The following is an 18,565-nucleotide window of genomic DNA, read 5'->3' on the forward strand; positions in this document are numbered from 1 at the left end:
AGTATCGACGCGTGAATCACATCGCTCATCAGTATCAATGGCTCTGGTGGCGGGACCACTAATGGCAATGTCACTTTACCACTAAGGCAGCACAAACCAGGCGTTTCACCAGCAAACTTCAATGCGCCACAATGCTGGCAAACAACGTCCATTGGACCAATGCAAACTAGACGATGCAAGCTGTAGTCGATGGTGCGATCATATCGAAACGCTGCTCGATTCAAATCAATACTTGAACCATTTCTTCTTGCACTTCGAAGATTATTCCTCTGTTCATCTGTACGATAAGCTCGACGATTTCTCGTTTCTAATCTAGCCGTTTCACGGGCTGCCTCTCTTTGCTCTTGTGTTTGAGAAGCACGAATTAAGGCCCTTCTTTGCTCCATCGTAACGCGGCGCTCTTTTCGGGCAATTTCTCGTTCTTCGTCAGATAATTGACTCGCGATATTCCGTTGCCTAATTGCATTACGGCTCCGCTGGGAAAGATTAGATCTTCTAGGACACGGCATTTTTATTAATAGTAATACTGAATATGCACTCGCACAAAACCACATAAAACAATCGAGACATAGACAATAGCTTATCAAGAAAAATCATAACAACCTATGAAAAGACATTTACACTTTTGTTAACCTGTAGAATAAATCTTTAATTAATTTAATAAATAGTTTACACACATTAATGTCTAAAACAAACAAATATAACAGTATCTATCTGAACTTTCGAGACATTTTACACAAAATAAATTTCTGAACGCACACATAAATAGTTGTTACAGTATTTGACAGGATTGGACAACAAATGTTTGACATATAATAAACAAATGAGCATTTATTGAGATGATTAAGTATTCATTACACATTTCTGAACGCACGCGTAATATTTTTCAATCTTTCTTTTTTTAAAAAAATACACATAATAGTTTATTCATCCATTTTAAATAGTTTATGAATGAACGCATGCATAAATGTCAATCATTACTTACAGATTTTGACAAAAAAATTTGACAGCTCCGAAACTAAAGAACTTTTAGGGAAAATAATGCTTTTTTCAAGTATTTGTCAATTTTTCATTATTTTTAAGATGTATTCTGCTATTCGGGGCGGAGACAAATCCAACAAATCAAAAACCATGAAAATTTTTATTCGTCAATTTTTCATTATTTTTAAGATGTATTCTGCTATTCGGGGCGGAGACAAATCCAAAAAATCAAAAACCATGAAAATTGGTCCAGCAGATCTCGAGTTATAAGTGTTGTATGAAACCAGACTTTGTTTTATTTGTATAGATTTAGCGACCAACCCAATCATCTTGTTTCAAGTACTGCAAGTTTTGTTGGTATGTATTTGATTCCAACCAGACTGTGAACTGTTACGACTCTTGCACTACTATTTCCTCTTTTCTAGGCATGTTAGCTAACAGAAGCCTGGACACATCCCTGGGTCACAGGATATATAGAAAACCCATCACACAGATTTCTGTGTCCGCAACTTGAGCCATCAATGTCTGTCACAAAGAAATTTAATGCTAAAGATTGTGGTCCATAGAGTTCAAACATTTTCAGACAAGGAGAGCATTGTCAAAGAATTACAACATGTGCAAATAGTATTCCAGAGGAATGGCTGCACACTTCGTCAAACTGTTGTTGCAGTCAAAATGAAGAGGAAGAAGTTGAGACAGAGACAGAAAAGTAAAAAATTTCTTCTTATCTACCGGGAAGATCAGTACACTCCAACAGAAGCATGAATCCAGTGTATTTCGCACATGTCACCAGAGACAAAAAAATCTTCTCCTTTGTAGTGTTAAAGACTGTCTAGCAATCCAAAAGTCAGTTATGTACTGCATGCCATGTGAATGTGGAATGTCGTACATGTGGCAGATTATTAGAACAGTTGAAGAGAGAGGCACGGAACAGCAGTGACACAGTCTACTAAAACAACCAAACTGCTTCAAATATAATCATGAAATAAAAAGCAATGAGACCAGTGTTGGGGTGCAAATGCTATTTCTGGGATAGCATAATTAAGGTGTGTTTCAAAATGAAGATGTCAGAAAACCTAATAAACTGGGACATAAGTTTCAATTCGGTTTGGCACTTAATTTTTTAAGGTCTCATGGGCCACCACATGCACCATAGCTGGGAAACACTGAGAGAATGTGCATTCCCCATGGAATATTGGTGCAGGCTTTGAAATCAAAACAGCATCAAAGAATGTGGTGTATGTCAGGAGTCGGACTCAGCTATAAGTAGTATTGCGAGAATATGCCAGTAGTTCACAGTGTAGTTGGAGTCCAGGCAGTAAGTACACATAACAGTAGAATTCATAGCATCCGAGGAAGATGGCTGGATCACTTGTTAAAATGTGCACAAAATGGCAGCTACATCTCAGCTGAACTCCCATAAGAATACCATGGAGGTGAAAGGTGCTGCCAGAAATAATGTTGTGCACAATTGCATTCTCTGTGTGCTACTCCACTGATGAATACGTACCATACCAAAGAAGTGTATTTGACTATCAATGAGGTATGTTGCATCACTACATGTTGTCTACAGCCCAGTCCTCTGGAGGAGCTAATTGGCTTGCTGTAGGCCCCACTCCTGACAAGAAGTAACAGCCACAAAAGTGAAGGCTAAAACAACATCAGAAGCTCATCCTTTCTTTAGCTACCAGCAAGCTTGCCCATAATTGAATTCAAGAAAAAGTTTTCTCAAGACTAGTAAGGAACTCATTGCACCATCACAGCAAACAATGCTACAACTGTGGCACACTATAAGCCAACATCTGGAAATATAGATTATACTGGAAACAGGGCTCCCTCTTGGCCACACAGAAGAATGGATGACCTGTTAGTTACTCAAATTATTCTGTTCTGATGTCACAGGGAGCACAACTAATTTCCAGACGAGGAACTGCAATGTAGATCTAGTGTTTCGTGAACATGGGACTAGTATGCCTCAGCGCATAATGTCATCTAAGCCCAACCTTGAGTTCCATGAAGAACTATGCGAAAGCTATGATCACTGCACTTGGGGTTGCCTAATTCTGGTCTGCCACTGACCAAAATTGCCTCTGTAGCCGAGATCACTAACGTACGCTTGTGTGTTTGAGGTCAATTTGGAGGTGAGGCGATTCGAATCGTGGTGGTGGATGAAATTTTCTTTCTCACTATGTGGCTGGCAAAGGAAAAAGAGGTGGTGGCATAAAGTTCCTGATCACAAGACTTTGCGCCAATTTCCTGGATTAAGTCCCAAACCTCACCACAGTGTCTCATGACGAGAGGGCATGTGGCACTGTTGATGATGATCTGTCTGTCTGCTTTTGATACGATAAGTTAATGAATAAATAATGTCAATTTTGAATTCAATGGCTCCAACTTCAAGTTTAGCTCTTATCGTTACCATAATATTTTTTGTGTTGAACAGTTTCATCATAGCAAATTGCTTGATTTTCAAAAATGACAAATTTACAGCATAAGTAACTTATGACTTGTGCTTTTTGCATAATGTTGTGTATAGAAGTTTTTATGTACAAAGCATTGCCAGATCTAGAGGTGATTTACAGTCAGGCATTGTTTTGTAACCTTTTTTGCCTAAATTTATACAGCTACTGTACATTTTTAAAGGGGGATATGGATTGTATTCTCAGATTTTTCTTGTTTTCAGCTATTTCATCAACTACTTCAACAAAACCACAACGTGGGATGACCCTCGATCACGCTACAAGCAACTGGCTCAGAATATTCCACAGCATGTGCCTGTTCTTGAGCCTATTCCATTACAGGTCTGTTACTGTTTAATTATATATTTCTTTGAATATTTCTAACTGAAGTTATATGCACATTCTAGTGAGGAAAGTAAAAGTTCTTTAATTTAAAATTTTGTAATTTGTAGCTGACAAGAACTGTTTTATAAAGTAAAAATTGGTGTATGTATGATGGACGATAAAGAATGCAATGGAAACAATTCTGCAGTTTTTTTGTCTTTAAGGGACTAAACCTGAAGGCTTTCAGCCCCACTATTGCTGTCAGTACTCTCTCTAGGCCAGAGTTCTTTTTAACAATGTAAGTCTAGTGCAGAAACTCTGGAGGTAACATGAAGGTCAGCCAGTTAAGTGGCCAGTGTACTGTAAGTCTGCACTCTTGTTAGCTAGTTGCAGTGGCATTTCTAAACATTTTATAAAATATACTAAACACATTGTAAGGTAATCACTAAATTTGATCATCTTCAAAAGTGTGTTCTTAAATGTGGATTTCTGAAGACTCAGAAGCAGATATCCCCTGTTAGCAAGTCAAAAGTAGGAAGATAGCTGAAGGCATTTAATTAAAACAAGCCAGATTTGAAACATGCACTTCCTGAATTGAAGTCCACAGTAAACATGCACTGTGTATCTTAGTCATGTACAAGGTGGAGGAAATAAGTGGCAGGAGACTATTCAGGTTGGTAAATGGAACTACTGTCACTAAGTAACACTGCAGAGCTAAGTAAGTTATTGTCTGAGTAATTCAGCTGGCTTGAATTGGAAAGGTGTACTAGCACCAACGTGATTGTAATTTTCCAATCGCAATTTCACCTACACTTTTAAGGATGTGAATTTCATGTTCCATCTGTAATTTATTCGTTCTTTTTTCTTTCCTTCTTTGTGCTTATGATAACACAATTTTTGAACATCATTCCCGTGATCTTATCTTCAATCATTTTCTTTTTCCTCCACCATAAAAATACTGTTTTCCATCTTTAGTATGCTACTATTAAAGGTAACAGAAGAATATGTAAGCAGCAGCTTTCTTCCAGTTTTTATCATTCAGGTTTATTTTACTAAGAGACTTAGGAGGGTAGTCACAAAGTTTTAATTATCACTTCAAAGAAGACAAAAGTGTACCAGTGAAACTTGATGATGGTGTCATTCGTCACTTTATATTCAGTCTCCAATACAACACATTTTTCGCAAGAGTGGATGACTTGGTGTGGACCTTGGTTGTCGAAGTCTGGATTTTGGCTGTTCAATAAACATTTCATCTCAAGAGTCACCCTGTCATCATTCTGGAAGTGCTCCATGCAGTGGTTTCTTCAGCTGAGGAAAGGAGAATAAGTAACTGGGTGCAATGTCAGGAAACCAGGGGGGTGGGGGGGGGTCAAATTTTTATAGCCCAAAGAAATGGCGAATGTGTGTTCTGCACAATGAACTGGGGTGCTGTTGTGGACCCAAAACACCTGCTTGCTCAGCTTCCCACAATGCTTCCTCTGTGACCTCATCAGGAGAGTTCAGTAGTATGCTGCTGTGATGTTTTTGCCCCTTGCGAGCATGATCTGTTAGCGCTATACCCTGAAAGTCCCAAAAATACCCAGTTTAATATTGCCTGATGATGGTTGTGTCTTTGCCTCTTCTGGCAACAGTTAATGCATTTTTCCACTGCTTGTTTTGTTCCAAGGTCACAAAGGTAGATCCAACACTCGCCCATGGCAATTAAGTGGCTAATGAAGTGATATGGGTTGGCCTGACACATCTGTAACATTTTGACTGCTGCCTCAGTTTGATGGGCTTTTCGAATGGGTGTGAGCATTCGTGTAACCCAGAAGGTGATGACCTTTATTGTGCTCAAAATGCCATGCAAGATGTTGAAAACAGATCATTTTCTGTCTCTTATTTTTGGCACGATTGCCTCAATTGTGATATGCTGGTCTTCAGATATTGTGGTGAGGGGATTTCAGTGCATTTAAGGACTGCTGACGTGCATCTCCAAACAAAGAAAGTTATACAGGTTATCCCAGGAGAAATGGTCAGATTTTAGTGATGTGACTGGAACTATCATTAGGAACAAGGAAAAACAATAAATAGTAAACATGGACTCTAAAGTGCATAGCTTAAGAGCTTTGAGCACTTCTTCATCTTTGATACTGTTCCTTCTATTCAAAGATCTTTGCTTCCCATATTTTGAGAGGAATAAAATGTAGTAATCATGGGCTCTAAAATGCATACCTTAAAAACTATGAGCACTTTTTCAGCTTTCCTACTGTGAAACACATCACGTCTACAGAAAAGTGCTCATAGCTCTTAAGTTATGCATTTTAGAGCCCACATTTACTAGGTTTTTTTTTTAATCACGCCTGAAAATTGACAATTTCTCTTGGAATACCCTGTATAACTTTATTATTTTGAAGTGTTGTTAAAACTGACAATTTCTCTTGGAATACCCTGTATAACTTTATTATTTTGAAGTGTTGTTAAAACTTGTTACAGGTTTCTTGTGTTTGTGGGCATTCTATTGTGTCTTAGTTTTGCTGATTTTTAGATTCCTTTTCTTTACTTTTAATTTTGTTCCAAACATTTAGCTTTTATTGTGTTATTGATCTGTTTCTTCTCATAGTACATCATTATCTAGAGGTGCAGGTGCTTGAACTCAGAGGTTCTTTCAATGATATCACAATTATGATTAATGTTAATGGAGAGATAGCACTTTCTTGCTGAATACCACTTTGTTTTACAACATGTGATGTGCATTCTCCATCTGCACACAGCAATAATATATGTGAACCATCTTTACTTTATCTTACAATGAATCTGACATAATCCTGTTAATTCATTCCCTGGTTATCTTCTGTGAATGATATCAGTAAGATTTTCTTTGTGTAAAAGAACCATCATGAGATTCTTTCTAAGATTCCAATATTTATTGTATTTCAATCATTTAGTGTATACAATGTCTGTGTAACTTAGAACTTTCCAAAAATTTGATTCTCCTCTTACTTCTCTATAAACCTGCAATTAAATATTCACAATGTAAAGATTGATTGACATAATGTTCCCAATTTTATGCTGCTCTTTTTAAATGCCCAAGATCCTGTATACTTAAATACACAACAGGAGTCTCATTCCATGTCCATTTCTTCTATTTAAAATGTTTGACAGTAGATCACAACTCCCTACTACTACTACTACTACTACTACTACTACTACTACTGCCGCTGCTGCTACTCCTGCTGCTGCAGCTGTTGCCGCCACTGCCACCACCACCACTACTACTACTACTACTACTACCAAGTGTGGTGTGGTTCAGAAATCTGGTGTCAGTGGTTTCCTGTGGCCAGTACTGCCCATAAACTCTCAGTACTGTACATTTTGAATGCTTTGTTTACCTATTTTCTGCCTCTCTGATTTGACTTTCTCACTCCTTTATAGAAGTCAATTGCAGACAATAATTTCCTCTAACTGCTTTTCCACTGATGATGCTACCTTTCTGAAGAAAGAGACCTTTTTTATTTAGTGAAAAGTCAGTTTCATGTGATTTAATTGTCTTATCATTTCCTTTCTGCCAATGCCTCTTTGACATAAAGTTGATCTATAAATGGTAGCATTCTTCATATTTTTAAGGTAAGCTCATTCAGTGAGGTGATGGAGCCTTAACAGTTATTTTTCTCTTCACAAAGCTCCTTGTTTTTATTTGATTCAGTTTTACGTCATAATGTATTTCAAGCATTTTTGTGAGACCCAGCTTGAAATTTAACTCTCATTCTTTTTTCGCGATGAGTGTTACAGAATCTGTAAACAATAAGATTCCATTTTGGCATAGAACCTTGACAATGCCACCAGTTTCTGATAGCTTTTATTTTGCTTCATCCAACACGCTTCTAGTGTGTGTTCTTATCTTACAATTTTTCTATTTTAAGCTTCCCATTGATATCTTCTGAACCTCACTATAGCCATCTATTGTTTATAGAGGTTCTATATCACCTTTTCATGTTCATATTTAATACATACACTGATGAGCCAAAACATTATGATCAGCTGCTTAGTTGCTTGTTGTTCCACCTCTTTAATGCAGTACTGCAACTGTTGTGGAATTGCCAAATCTTCGGTAGGTTTCTGGAGGTATGTAGCTCCAAATGAAATACACACAGGTCTCTCAGTTCCCGAAATTATGGGCTGGTGGTTTGCAGGTGTGGAGCTTTTGCCCAGTAGCAGCCCAGATGTGTTCCTTCAGATCTAGATCAGGCAAATCTGTTGTTGAAGACATCAATGTTAGTTTACTGTCAGGCTCCTCAAGCCACTGCAACACTATTGTATTATTAACTCATGTCCCAAGGAAGCCCAGGGAATGCCCCCCCCGGCCTGCATTTGTGGCCCAGGCCTGTTTCAAGCAGCCACATGACTGGATGACGGTGTATCCAGACGGGACCATCAACCCGATGTAGCAAGAAAAGTGATTCATCTGACAGGATGACATGTTTCCATTGTTTTACTGTCCAGTTGTGATTATCTTGTGCCCACAATAACAGTAGTTGACACTGTCATCGAATCAACGTGAGAACACATAGGTCGTCTGCTACGAAGTTCTGTGCTTGACAATGTGGATTAAACATGTTGTTGTTGTTATGGTCTTCAGTCCTGAGGCTGGTTTGATGCTACTCTATCCTGTGCAAGCTTCATCATCTCCCAGTACCTACTGCAACCTACATCCTTCTGAATCTGCTTAGTGTAGTCATCTCTTGGTCTCCCTCTACGATTTTTACCCTCCATGCTGCCCTCCAATACTAAATTGGTGATCCCTTGATGCCTCAGAACATGTCCTACCAACCGATCCCTTCTTCTAGTCAAGTTGTGCCACAAACTTCTCTTCTCCCCAATCCTATTCAATACTTCCTCATTAGTTACGTGATCTACCCATCTAATCTTCAGCATTCTTCTGTAGCACCACATTTCGAAAGCTTCTATTCTCTTCCTGTCCAAACTATTTATCGTCCATGTTTCACTTCCATACATGGCTACACTCCATACAAATACTTTCAGAAATGACTTCCTGACACTTAAATCTATACTCGATGTTAACAAATTTCTCTTCTTCAGAAACGCTTTCCTTGCCATTGCCAGTCTGGATTTGATATCCTTTCTACTTCGACCATCATCAGTTATTTTGCTCCCCAAATAGCAAAACTCCTTTACTACTTTAAGTGTCTCATTTCCTAATCTAATTCCCTCGACTTAATTCGACTACATTCCATTATCCTCGTTTTGCTTTTATTGATGTTCATCTTATATACTCCTTTCAAGACACTATCCATTCCGTTCAACTGCTCTTCCAAGTCCTTTGCTGTGTCTGACAGAATTACAATGTCATCGGCGAACCTCAAAGTTTTTATTTCTTCTCCATGGATTTTAATACCTACTCTGAATTTTTCTTTTGTTTCCTTCACTGCTTGCTCAATATACAGATTGAATAACATCAGGGAGAGACTACAACCCTGTCTCACTCCCTTCCCAACCACTGCTTCCCCTTCATGCCTCTCAACTCTTATAACTGCCATCTGGTTTCTGTACAAATTGTAAATAGCCTTTCGCTCCCTGTATTTTACCCCTGCCACCTTCAGAATTTGAAAGAGACTATTCCAGTCAACATTGTCAAAAGCTTTCTCTAAGTCTACAAATGCTAGAAACGTAGGTTTGCCCTTCCTTAATCTAGCTTCTAAGATAAGTCGTATGGTCAATATTGCCTCACGTGTTCCAATATTTCTACGGAATCCAAACTGATCTTCCCTGAGGTCGGCTTCTACTAGTTTTTCCATTCGTCTGTAAAGAATTTGCGTTAGTATTTTGCAGCTGTGACTTATTAAACTGATAGTTCAGTAATTTTCACATCTGTCAACACCTGCTTTCTTTGGGATTGGGATTATTATATTCTTCTTGAAGTCTGAGGGTATTTTGCCTGTTTCATACATCTTGCTCACCAGATGGTAGAGTTTTGTCAGGACTGGCTCTCCCAAGGCCGTCAGTAGTTCCAATGGAATGTTCTCTACTCCCAGGGCCTTGTTTCGACTCGGGTCTTTCAATGCTCTTCACGCAGTATCGTATCTCCCATTTCATCTTCATCTACATCCTCTTCCATTTCCATAATATTGTCCTCAAGTACATCGCCCTTGTATAGACCCTCTATATACTCCTTCCACCTTTCTGCTTTCCCTTCTTTGCTTAGAACTGGGTTTCCATCTGAGCTCTTGATGTTCATACAAGTGGTTCTCTCATCTCCAAAGGTCTCTGCAAAACTTGTGCTGACACCAGCATTCTGTTGTCATCAGAGCCCACAATTTGCTGCCTATCTAACATCCAACATTTTTTGGTCTAAGTGTGGTTGCAACATCCATCCACCACTCTCCTATGCTTGTGACGATAGCATGTGAACGACCACCAGCTTTGAAGTTTCTGAGATGCTCTTTCCCAGTTGCTGGGTCATAATAATCTGCCCTTTATCGAAGTTGCTTATGTCATTGGATTTGCCCATTGGTGGCCCGTATCATCATTGGAATGATTCCCATTAGGATCTGCTGCGATTATATACTTTCTTTACTGTGTTGTATGTACGCAGTATCCCCAGTGACATTCAGCCTCGCAGTGGTTAGTGCTCATAATGTTTTGACTCATCAGTATGTTTCTCTTAGTACATTGATTGACTGACACCACAAAACATTTTGAAGCTAGTTCTTTTTTTCCCTTCAATATCTGTGTGCGAGTTTTAGATAAGCTTCCGTATTTAATTTTATGACAGTGTTTAGACTTTGTTACTACTACCACAGTTATTGCTGAGTTCTTCAATTAGACTATTTTGGTGGTTTCCGTTTCCTATTGCCACCAATTTTCAGACATCAATTTTCAGTTCTGCGATTTTATTTTCAGGCCCATTTATCCTTTTATTTATTAATTTACCGGTTGAAGCCCTTATTTCTTTGTCAAGCAACAGTAAGTCCCAAGTTGGAATACTAACAATATTACGAGATGAAGAAATTGCTACTCACCATAAATTTATCACAATGAGTTGCAAACCGAGTGAGATAGTGCAGTGGTTAGCACACTGGAGTCGCACTCAGGAGGATGACGGTTCAAATCCGCATCTAACCTTCCAGATATAGGTTTCTGGGATTTCCCTAAATCACTTAAGGCAATTGCTGGGATGGTTTCTGTGAAAGGGCACATCCCATTTGCTTCTCTGTCTTTCCCTAATCCGAGCTTGTTCGCCATCTCTAAAGACTTCATTGTTGATGGGTCGTTGAGCACCAATCTCCTCCTCAAGTTGCAGACAGGCAAAAAAGCACTGTTACTCACTGAGCTTTCAGCTAAAGCCTTTTTCAGAAAGGAAAACACACACATATTCACACAAACAAGCACACCTCATGCACCACACCACACATATTCTGATATCTGATTCACATTGTATCGTCAGTGTCGTCTGCGTGCAACTCACGGCTACATGACCGTGAAGTTTCTTGGTGCAGCGTCTCATGCCCCAAATTCTTCCTGCAGATAATTATAATTATTACTGTTGATCACATTTCTTCCTTCAACCTAGCATATTTTTGCATACATCTGCCTGTTCCTTATGAATTTGTGAATCTCAAACTAACCAATCCCTACCCCCTCCCCCCCTCTCTCTCTTGCATGTATTTTTACTCATTTTTGTGTGCTTTTATTTACTTGTGCATATTTTTATGCATCTGTGTGAATTTTTACATGTCAGTATGTATTTTTACACATCATCTTCTGTTATCCACCTTCCCTCATGACCATCTAATGCCTTCATTTGCCCATTTCTTATGTCATTTCCCTTTCCCCCAACTCCATCCGTGCCACAATGAACCCATGCCCCATCTTTCTGTTCCAGTTCAGAAAAGTGTCTCTTTCCCTGGCTGAAACGCGGTGCCACATCCTGTTCCTTAGATGCTGCCTAAACCGTGGAATCCTCTCTCCCCACCTCCTCACCCCCCAAATTGCCTAATCATAAAAATTCATTTTTTTGTATCCCACTCCTCCTTTCACAGTGACCATCTTTTCAAATGCCACCAATCCCTGTCCCTCAGTCTGGTATTGCACAAATGCACCTCCATGGCACAGACATCCCAAAACCACCTCTACACGCTCTGCAAGATACTGTTGCTCTGCAATGCCTACTACATACATCACATCTCTGAAATCGAATTCCTTGCCCTCCAGCACTTGGAAAATCATTCCAGACACCTTCTCCATAGGTCATCCAACCTGCTGACACGCTACTGCCACCTGGGGGTACCACTATCAAACTCTTATCCTATTCACAATGTTCCTTCTTGACAATCAGCTTCACAGCACTCAGACCCTTCCTAGCTGACCTTTACATCTTGCCACATCCTCAAAAATCCCTACTAAATACAGAGCCAAAACAATCCCAGAACACTGTTGCTAACTTTCCCTTCAAAATCCTCAGCACTGTTGAAGTTTCAGTCCTATCCAAAGGCCTCACCTTCAACCCTACACCCAAATTTAATCACATTGGACTTGTCAGAGACCTGCTCTCTTTCTTCCAGTCCCTGCAATGGAAAAACTTCTTTGCCACCAATCCCTTCAACCAAAGCCAACCTGATCCCGACACTGTACGCTCTCCCATTTCATACCACTATCCAACCATGATCCTCTCGGGTCCCACCTAACTGCTCGCTGGTCACCTTCCAGGAATTCCGTACCTTCAACTTAGCATCATCTTTCCACAGATCCCTTCCTAAGAAACCAACCTTTCAGCAGAAGAACAGACAGCCACATACGCACTCAAAAGAGATCCTCACCTATTCATCCTACCTGTAGACAAAGGTTCCATCATTGTCATTATGAATTGCAGTGACTACATAGCGGAAAGCCTGTGCCAATTGTCTGACTCCTCCACCTATAAATTTTGCAGAGTGATGCCATTCCATAAGCACAACATAACCTCCAATCCCTACTTCAAAGCCATAGGCCCTTCCCAAAACCTCTTCCTTGAATCCATTTACCTCCTCACTCTTATGACATGCTCCTCAAAATCCACAAACTCAACAATTTTGACTGATTATTGTGCCCCCACTAAAAGAATTTTGGCTCTCATTGATCAACACCTCCAACTAATAGCCAGAAATTTAGCCTCTCATGTCAAAGATATCAACCACTTACTGCACCAACTCACCACCATTCCCACCCCTTTTTATCTCGTGGACCCCTACTAGTCACTGTTGATGCCCTTTCCTCGTGGACCCCTACAATCACTGTTGATGCCCTTTCCTATACACCAACATCCCCCAAGCCCATGGTATTGGTGTTATTGGACACTATCTCTCCCACTGTCTGTCAGATTCTGAACCCACTACCTCAGTCCTCAAACACCTTACTAACTTTATCGCAACACACAACTACTTCTAATTTGAAGGGGAGGTAAACAAACATATCCATTGCACTACCATGGGCACCCACATGATACCCTCCTATGCCAGCCCATTCGTGGGCCTCCTAAAGGAAACCTTCCTAGCCTCTCAAAACCCCCAATTCATGGTCTGGTTCAGGTTCATTGATGACATCTTGATGATCTGGACTCAAGACTAAAACTCCGTATCCTTGTTCTTCACATCCACAACACCTTCTCTCCCATCCACTTCACCTTGTCCTCTTCAGCCCAGCATGCCACCTTTCTTTGCCACTCTTTGGCAGGTTCGTGCTTGGCTACCACGAGGCCCCAGTGTTTGCAGCATCTTTCCCTTCCATGCTGCATGTCTATGATCTTGCTGTTCTTTCTCCCCTCGCTTGGAGAATATGTCTGGGGTGTTATTAGGAATGTTACGCATTGTCCGTTGCTGGCACAAGAACAGTCTCACCACTGTTTTTCGTTCCCTTTTCCTTTCTTTGTTTCCATTCTCCTGTCCTTCCTCCACTTTGGTGTTTGAGGTTCCTCTTTTTCTTCTTTCTCCCTGTGTGCTTCTGAAGGCCGCCCCACGTGTCTGACACGTAACAGGTAGCAGGGTAACATGTAAATCCCAGCTCCAGGTCAACAGGTAGGGTTCTCACATACCCCTTGGTACAGGCCAGGCCCAGGGAGGGGTGATTGCCTGAGCTGCTACCTTCCCAAATTACCAATTGGTTCCTCTGTCAGGTGTTCTGGATGTGTGATCTGAGGTGTGTACAATCACCCAAGGTGGGTGCACTCCCTTGTGAAGGGGTCCCCAGTTGGAAGGAGCGCACCATTGGAGGCATGCAATTGTGGGTGATCTTCTCGCAATGAACCAACCATCTTCACAATCACTGTCTACAAAACGTAAACGGAATGAGGCTAATGATTCAAAGACCATTCCAGCTGCACCATGGTTCTTTGTAGTTCCACGTACTAAAGACGGTCAGTGCTTCACAACAGTCAATCCGTTATTATCCAGAAATGTGTTGCAATTGGCTGCCCCGTGAAACCTTGCTCTCATTTACAGAACGGCACTTTGATTTTGGAAGTTATGTCTGATTGTCAAGCACAATAACTGTTTGCTGCCTCACTTCTCCATGGCTATCCTGTTTGTGTCAAGGCCTATAGAACTTTGAATTCTTCCCTTGGTGTTGTTTACACTAGATTGCTTGACAGTCTGACTGAGGCAGAAATCCAATAATATCTCTCTGATCAGGCTGTCATTGTTGTCCATCAGATGATGAGAAAGGTCGATTCCTCCTTAGTGCCCACACACAATCTTTTTCTCACCTTTGATAGAGTGGTGCTTCAGTTTGTTGTGGGGCGGTGTGTCGAACCCGGGACTCCAGACGGCAGAGCTGAAGCCGGGATAAGATAAAAGCAGGATATGAAATTATCACTGTCCGACCATACATTCCAAACCCATGTGCTACTACCATTGTCATCGTTTAAACCACATTAGAACATCTTGTCGACACCCAGCCAAATGTGTAACCTGTGGTAGGGATGCACACAAGGGTGATTGTCTGCCATTTTCTCCCCACTGTATCAATGACAGTGGTGGCCATGCTGCCTCCTCTCTGGATTGTACTGTGTATCTTGATGAGTGGGCTGTCCACAAGATCTGGGTGAAGGAAAAAGTGCCTTACCTGATCGCTTGCAAGTTATTGGCTAGTCACACACCCTGCATTCTACCATCTAGCACTTAAAGTTCTGTTCTTGCTACATCTCGCTCCATAAAGGACATGGCCACACAGTCATGCGACCTCACATTCCGCTCTGAGGTTGTGAAATCGTGCAGTGTCAAGGTAGCATCGCCATCTCCTCGTCCAGCTGTGCGACAAGCCATAAACTCTCGCTTCAAGGGACAAAGCCACCAGCTACACAATCGGCAGGCCGGATAGGACAGAAGGAGTACTCCCATGAAGACTTCTTATGTCCCTCCAGCCAACCAACACCCAAGTCGTCTTCTGCTAATCAGAAAGGCTCAAAGAAGTCCAACAAAGGCAAACAGTTTTCTCCTTTGCCGACTCGAAGATCCTCTTCAGCGGTGTTGCCACGTGATATGTTTGCCCAGCTTACCACCAACAGTTTTCCTGCATTCGACTCCAAAGATCAACAGCACAAGAAAGCTGATGCTTCTTTGGACCTCATGGAGCAGGATACTCCTACTTCTGTGTCCTGTAGCAGTGAGTCTTCCCAGACTGTTACTCGGCAGCTGCTGAGGTGGCACCCCCTTCATTTTTTCCTGCTCATGACTCTCCTACAATGGAATGTTCGCAGCTTTCGATCCCACAAAGCGGATTTATGGCTGCTTTTAGCATCACAGCATCCCCTTATACTCTGCCTTCATGAAAAAAATTTGTCTCTTCACGACTGCTTCGAGCTTTCGCATTTATTCCCGGTCCGATTTGACCTCCCTGAAGATGGCATTACTTCTCATGGGGGGAGTCACACTGCTCACAGGGGATGACGTTCATAGTCAACCCATCTCCCTGATTACCTGTCTTCAGGGTGTTGCATTTTGCCTTTTCCTTCCTCACCTGACTTTTTCCCTTTGTACCATTCATGTCCCTCCATCATTTGATGTCACCATGGTAGACTTCCTTCAGCTTATTGGGCAACTACCTCACCCATTTCTTCTACTTGGTGACTTTAATGCACATCATCCCCCTTGGGGTTCTCCCAGAACCTGTCAGAGAGGTGTCCTCTTGGCTGAACTCCTTAATCAGCTTAACCTCTTCTGCCTTGACACAGGAGCACCTACATTCCTTTCTGACTCCTCATACACCTATTCCCATTTGGAACTATCGTTCTGCACTGCCCAGTTTGCCCATCATCTCGAGTGCTCTGTTCTTTCTGACGCCTACTTGAGTGACCATTTCCCATGTGCTATCCGTTTGCTGACTCCTACCCCATCTGCTTGCACACCCAAATGTCAGCTTACTAAGGCTGACTGGCGGCATTACTCTTCCCTGGCGACCTTTGAAGAACAAGATTTCCCCAGTTGTGATGACCAGGTGGAATATATTACAAACATTATCCTTACAACTGCAGAACGTTCCATTTGTTGCACTTCCTCTTTACCACACGGTGTCCCAGTTTCTTGGTGGACTGAGGCATGCCACAATGCAACTCGTGTGTGGAGACGTGCTCTCCGCATTTTTAATAATCATCCTATGATGGCAAACTGCATTCATTATAAACAGATGTGTGCACAATGTCGTCACGTTCTTCAGGGTAGCAAAAAAAGCTAGCTGAGTTTCATTCACTAGTTCCACACCTTCCTCTGTCATGTGGGCCAACCTCTAACAGCTCTATACGACCAAGATCCATTCCCCAATTTCCAGCCTGTCAGTAGCAGACGATGTCATCGTGGACCCTATTGCTACCTCCGACACCTTGGGTTGCCATTTTGCGTAAATTTTGAGCTCTTCCCGCTATTACCCTGCCTTCCTCCATCCGAAACGAGCAGAAGATCATTGGGCAGTACCCTTCTCTTCTCCGAATCATGAGTTCTACAATGCCGCCTTTACTGTGAGGGAACTAGATCGTGCTCTCAGTTCCTCCTGATCCTCCACCCCAGAGCCAGACGATGTCCACATTCAGATGTTGCAGCACCCTTTTCTTGCAGGCAAGCACTTTTCTGCTTAATACGTACAACCATATCTGGACGGAGGGCATGTTTCCCACATGCTGGCATGATGCCAACGTCATACCCATATCTAAGCACAGTAAGGACAAACGCATTCCCTCTAGTTACCGCCCCCCCCCCCCTCCCCCACCCCCATCTCTCTCTCACCAGCTGCGTTTGCAAGGTGATGGAATGTATGATTCATGCCCAGCTGCTACGGTGGCTCGAATCTCGCAATTTACTAACCACTACACAGTGTGGATTTCCAGCGTGCCGTTCTGCAGTTGACCATCTCGTACTTTGTCCACCCATGTCATGAATGGTTTTCTGCAGAAATCGCAGACTGTGGCCATGTTTTTTGATTTGGAGAAGACCTACGGCACCTGCTGGAGAACTGGTATCCTCCATACTCTCTACATGTGGGGCTTCCTTGGGCGCCTACCCTGTTTCCTTCAGGAATTTTTAAAAGACCGAGTTTTCAAGGTGAGTGTGGGTTCTGCCAAGTCAGACACATTTGTCCATGAAAATGGTGTGCTTCAGGGTTCCATCCTGAGCGTCATTCTCTTTGCTATTGCCTCAACCGTATAATGGCCTGTCTCCTGCTGGGCATCTCCGGCTCCCTTTTTTTGATGATTTTGCCATCTATTGCAGTTCTTCACGGACCTGTCTCACTAAGCAGCGTCTTCAGCAATGCCTTGATCATCTTTACTCCTGGACCATCAACAATGGAATTTGTTTTTCCACTGACAAAACTGTTTGTATTAATTCCTGATGGTGCAGTTGGTTTCTCCCACCATCTTTACATCTTGGGCCTGTTGCTCTTCCATTCGTTGAAACTACGAAATTCCTGGGGCTCATGCTTGATAGGAAAAACTCTTGGCCTTCCCATGTGTCTTAACTGGCATCCCATTGTACGCATTCCCTCAATGTCCTACGTGTCCTCGAGGGTACTTTCTGGTGTGAAGATCGAACTGCCCTCCTCCGTTTGTACTGGTCCCTTGTCTGTTCTAAATTGAACTATGTGTGCTTTGTTTATGTGTCTGCACATCTAGCCTCTTATGCCGTCTCAACACTATCCACCATCATGGCGTCTGTTTGACTACTGGCGCCATTTACTCTAGCCCGGTTGAGAGTCTGTATGCCAAAGCTGCTGAACTAACACTGTCGTGACTTTCTCCTCAGCAGGTACGTGTGTCGTTTGTGTGCCATGCGTGGCCACCCCCTTCGATCGCTAGTACGGGGTGTGTCCCTCTCCTCTGTTACCTCCTGGAGTCCTCTTTTGGCACATATCCAGCGGCTTAAATTCACATTACCTGCAACTTTCCCAGTGGGTGTGAATCCTTCACAACATTGGCTCCATGTAGTGGCCCATGTTCACCTTGGCCTTCATTTGCTTCCTAAGGACACTACTCCAGCCTTGCTCTATCACCTTCAGTTTCACGACCTTCGTATGGAACTTCGCGATAATACCTTTCTGTACACTGATGGCTTTCGGACTGGCCGTGGTGTCAGGTGTGCCCTCGTCTTTGGCCCTCACATTTTTCAGCATTAGATTCCGGCACTCTGCTCAGTATTTACAGCTAAGCTCTTCGCCCTTTATCAGGCCACTGAGTACATCTGGCGACACAGGCTTTTCAATTGTGTCCTCTGCTCAGACTCTCTCAGTGCCCTTCAAAGTCTCTGTGCGCTGTGCAACACCCATCCCCTAGTGCAAAGGGTCCA

At 42.1% G+C, this 18,565-nt stretch overlaps 1 protein-coding gene across 2 annotated transcripts in view; it reads left to right on the forward strand.

Annotated features, from left to right (window-relative positions):
- The window catches only part of LOC126187315 (uncharacterized), a 187,787-nt gene that overhangs the window by 49,856 nt on the left and 119,366 nt on the right, over positions 1-18,565 (forward strand). For both annotated transcript variants that reach the window (XM_049928318.1, XM_049928319.1), the window contains exon 2: positions 3,665-3,782. In XM_049928318.1, the coding sequence (XP_049784275.1) occupies positions 3,665-3,782 (118 nt within the window). The remainder of the gene's footprint in view (positions 1-3,664; positions 3,783-18,565) is intronic.

This window comes from Schistocerca cancellata, chromosome 5, assembly GCF_023864275.1.
Source record: "Schistocerca cancellata isolate TAMUIC-IGC-003103 chromosome 5, iqSchCanc2.1, whole genome shotgun sequence".
Lineage (NCBI taxonomy): Eukaryota > Metazoa > Arthropoda > Insecta > Orthoptera > Acrididae > Schistocerca > Schistocerca cancellata.